The sequence below is a fragment of the Pteropus vampyrus genome, unplaced genomic scaffold (assembly GCF_000151845.1).
Source record: "Pteropus vampyrus isolate Shadow unplaced genomic scaffold, Pvam_2.0 Scaffold219, whole genome shotgun sequence".
NCBI classification, from domain to species: Eukaryota; Metazoa; Chordata; class Mammalia; order Chiroptera; family Pteropodidae; genus Pteropus; species Pteropus vampyrus.
In genome coordinates this window covers 749,629-753,613 of record NW_011889000.1, presented here as the reverse complement: position 1 = coordinate 753,613, position 3,985 = coordinate 749,629, and the positions used below count along the sequence as shown (strand labels likewise).

Below are 3,985 nucleotides of genomic sequence, written 5' to 3'. Positions count from 1 at the left end.
AGCTCAGGAGAAGTAAAACACCCATCAGTCTCTTCTGATGACCGTTGTGCAGGGAAATAGGCCTGGGTTCGGGGATCAGACAGACCACCCGAATGAAATCCCTTGGCTCTGACCTTGACTAAGTTGGGTGACCCTAAGCAATTACTTAACCTCCCTGGGCCTCAGTTTGCTTATTTATAAAATGAGAAAATAATGAGACACCTTTAGTTTGGTGCCAGGCCCCCCAGCCTCGTCCTGTGCTTTTAGATGAGCGCCTCTCGGTCATTAAGGTGTCCATGACTCACCTGGGGATTGTGTTAAGCTCCAGATTCTGGCTCAGGAGGCCTCAGGTGGGGCCTGAGATCCTGCATTTCTAACAGGCTCCCTGGTGATGCTGCTGCTGCTGTTCCAGGGACCACGCTTTGCGTAGCAAGGCCTCTCAGGGTTTTCGTGAGGATTAAATCAGCACATGTGCATAAAAGCATCCGGAAAGGTATATGCCTCATGCATGGCGGGTGCTCAGCTGATGTCAAGCTGCTCTCTCTACCTCAGAAGTTTTAGAAAAAGATTCACTGGAGGAGAAACGTTCACATGAAATTATTAGGACTACAGCGACAGGGTCACAGAATGGTAAAGCTGGAGGTGACCGTAGTGTCTAGACGGGAGCCTCAGCGGGGGCGGCAAATTGGAACCACCTGGAGGCTCGTAAACGAATTACGTTTTTCTTAGGCATCGTCTGAAATCCAGCGAGGCAGGAAATCTTGGAATTGGCCCCGGGAATTGTTAGTTTTAAAAAAAAGTGTCTGAGGCGTTTTGGAGGCTGTTTACTCGGGAACCAATGATTTGGCACAAACCCTCACTGTAGAGGTGAGGCCTTGAGAGGTGAAGTGACAACCGTGAGTCACACAGCGCCATCAATTATTTGTTCTTTCATTCAAGACATATTTACTGAACACCTGCTGTGTGCCAGACACTACGCTGGGTTTCAGGGGATTCAGTGGTGAAAAGCTTGACTCCGATCCTAGCTCCATGGAGCTCACGGTCTAGTGGGGACCTAGACATTGGACGTGGATCAAGTAAATAGTGTGGATGATGACACCTGGTAATGACTACTTTCCATCCTATGCAAAGTAGCAGGTGCGATGGAAGAGGGCCACGGGGGAGGGGAGGCAGCAACTTAGATGGAGGAAAGCAAGGAAGGCTCCCCTGAGGAAGTGACGTTTCCAGGTAAAACCCGAAGAGTTAGCAGGAAAGAGCCAGGGGGAGCGTGGGCGAAGCTGGGAGGAGTGGCACCAAGGGGATGCCAGTGTGACTGCAGTGGGCAAGGGGGATGCTGAGTGAGGCTGCAGAGGCGGGCTGTGGCCAGACCCCCCCGGGGCCCTCTGCTGTGGGAATGCGAGAGCCCACGTCACCTGACAGCTGTCTGCTTTCCCCACAGCTTCTGTGGTCAAGCTGACCCCGCCCGCCTGGGTTGGTCAGGATTCTCTAACGAGTGTCCCGGTTCTGTCCACAGCAAACAGGCCCCATCAGTGCCACCCTAGTGATGACACGCCCCATCAAAGGGCCCCGGGACATACAGCTAGACTTGGAAATGATCACTGTCAACACCGTCATCAACTTCAGAGGCAGTTCCGTGATCCGACTGCGGATATACGTGTCGCAGTACCCGTTCTGAGCCCGGGGCCGGAGCCTCTGACACAGCCTCTCAACAGCACCAAGGGACAGGAGAGAAGAACCGAAGAGGGAGAACGCGAGCGCGACAGACATTCCGCCTTTCCTGCTGATGGTTCCCCAGGGAGTCGGCCCCAGTGTCCTGACCCCGCCTGTCATATTGTAGCCCTGTCACTCTGAAGGACTTGCTCCCCCAGTTCCTACAATGCAGTTATCAAAAAGTATTATCGTTGACACCCAGACCTGAGATTGACGGTGATTGTTTGGGGCCTTCAGTTGATTGTCATGTTTTTCGAAGAAAATAGATTAGGTTTGCTGGGGTCTGAGTCCATGTTCAAAGACTGTGAACAACTTCCTCTCACCTCTCCCACGCCTTCTCTCTCTCTCTTGCCAATCGCTGCTTTGCAAAGGCCCAAAGAGCTCACGGGGACGCCATGGGTAGCTAGTTCGCTTCTTGTATGTACAGAGGAGGCTATGGAAAGAAACCACTGTAGGATCTAAGGGTTTTTAAAGAGTCTATTTCAAAACCATGTATGGTATTTTCAGCGGTAAAAAAAGTTTTGGTTGTCCAGAAATTTGTATAACTGTTTATCCTTTCTTGTTCATTTTGAGTTTTTTTAAAAAATAATACGTGGTAGAATTCCTTCAAAAGGCCTTCGGACACATGTTATGTTCTGTCTTCCCACACCCAGTCTTCCCCATTTTAGCCCAACGTTTTCTTTGAAGACCCCTGAATCGTGCTTTCTTTGGAATTTTTACTCAACTGGGTTGGAAGGCAGAGGTCTCCAAACTGATTAAATATTTGAAGAGATGTTTTGTGTTTGGTTCATTTTGGCATCTTAGATGCTTCAGCATCTGGGTTTGGTTCTTGTTCTCTTTAAACCCGTTCATTGTGTACTGGCTTGAGAAGCTGTCTGGACAGTTCGATCACCATTTATAACTCAGGCACATGATGGGGAGAGGGGAGCAGACATGGGGGTGGAGAAGTTAGGAGGAAGCATCAACCCCGAATCCCATTTCACTCGATTAGAAAACAGCTAGAACTTCCTCTGCTATGTGGATTATTTCCAGCTACTTTTCCAGGACGGGAATGTATTCGAGCTACTGTGAATCAGTGGTCCTCGACCTTGACCACCCAGTCATGGAATTAGTGGAGCTTTTAAGAAAAAACTGATTTCCGGGGCATCGTCCCCAGAGATTCTGAATGAGTAGGTCTTAGGTAGGGCCCAGGTGTCAGGAATTATTAAAACTCTAATAAATATCCAGACTGAGAACGCATGGTTTTAAGCCCTATAAAGAGAGAGAAACAGATGTGGCCCACACCCTGGCCACCTTGACCTCGACATCTGGTCCATCATCCTTTTCCTGATCAGGGTCTCTGGGTTTCCTTCAAGTGATAGAACCCAGGCAGGGGCAAAGAGTCAGCAGTGCAAGTCACAGACTAGGGAACAGGTGGGCACGGATGCTTTTCTCTCTCATCCCAGAAGCTGACCTGAGGCTTCAGAAAGGAAGCCTGATGGCCAAAATTGAGTCTACAGGATAGATCCATGGATGCTCCCACTCTACCTGTTAGGATATTTTTATTAAAAACCCACGATGTGCTGAGAACTGTGTGCTGGATTGTCAGGGTTGATGGGAGTTTCCTAGGTCCTTAACAGCTGCTTCTTCAGTGGAGGAAACGGCATTTTCAGCTCCCTTACCCAGAGAGCATTTCTCTTACGCTTTACACCTAACCCTGCTGTTAGCTGTGGTTATTTTTCCTCTAAAACTAATCATCCCAGACATTTCCCATCATGCTCCTTCAGCAGGTTCAAGTGACATTAACGATAGCATTGACAACAAATGCTACTTAGTAGGGGTTTCCCAGGTCCTTAATAGCTGCATCTTCAGTGGCGGGAATAGGATTTTCGGCCTCGTTCCACAGCTTGAAAGAGAAAGGATGATTTCCTACAAACTTGGCAGCACAGGAGCCTGGCTCAGGTCTCCGCAGAGACCAGGAGGTGGCCCTGAGCCTGGACTCCCTTCGTGTGGGGAGGCCGACGTGTCAGGGATGGGCGTGAAGTTAGGGATGCTGAAGGCGTGCGTGAGCTCTGCACGGAGCAGCTCCAAATTACGGACTCAGGCTCAACACAGCCCAAAGGGAAGGTTTCTTTGAACTTCTGGAAGAGAGGGAAGGAAAACTCTGTCTTGGTGACTTGAGGACCCATTGGTTTCAGAGGAGCCACATTTGGAACCAGGCCCGCATCTCTAGGGCTTGCATTTTATTTGTCCACGTCAAAATGTGGCTTCCTGCTTCTAAGAAAAAAGGCACAGAGACTCATAAAAGCCGGCACGG

The 3,985-nt window shown here is 49.6% G+C and overlaps 1 protein-coding gene across 1 annotated transcript in view; it reads left to right on the top strand.

Annotated features, from left to right (window-relative positions):
• FBLN5 (fibulin 5) overlaps window positions 1–2,461 on the top strand; it is a 71,364-nt gene extending 68,903 nt beyond the window's left edge. The window contains exon 11 of the mRNA XM_011373152.2: window positions 1,493–2,461. Coding sequence (XP_011371454.1) covers window positions 1,493–1,654 — 162 coding nt within the window. The 3' untranslated portion in view covers window positions 1,655–2,461. The remainder of the gene's footprint in view (window positions 1–1,492) is intronic.
• Window positions 2,462–3,985: the final 1,524 nt, after the last annotated feature.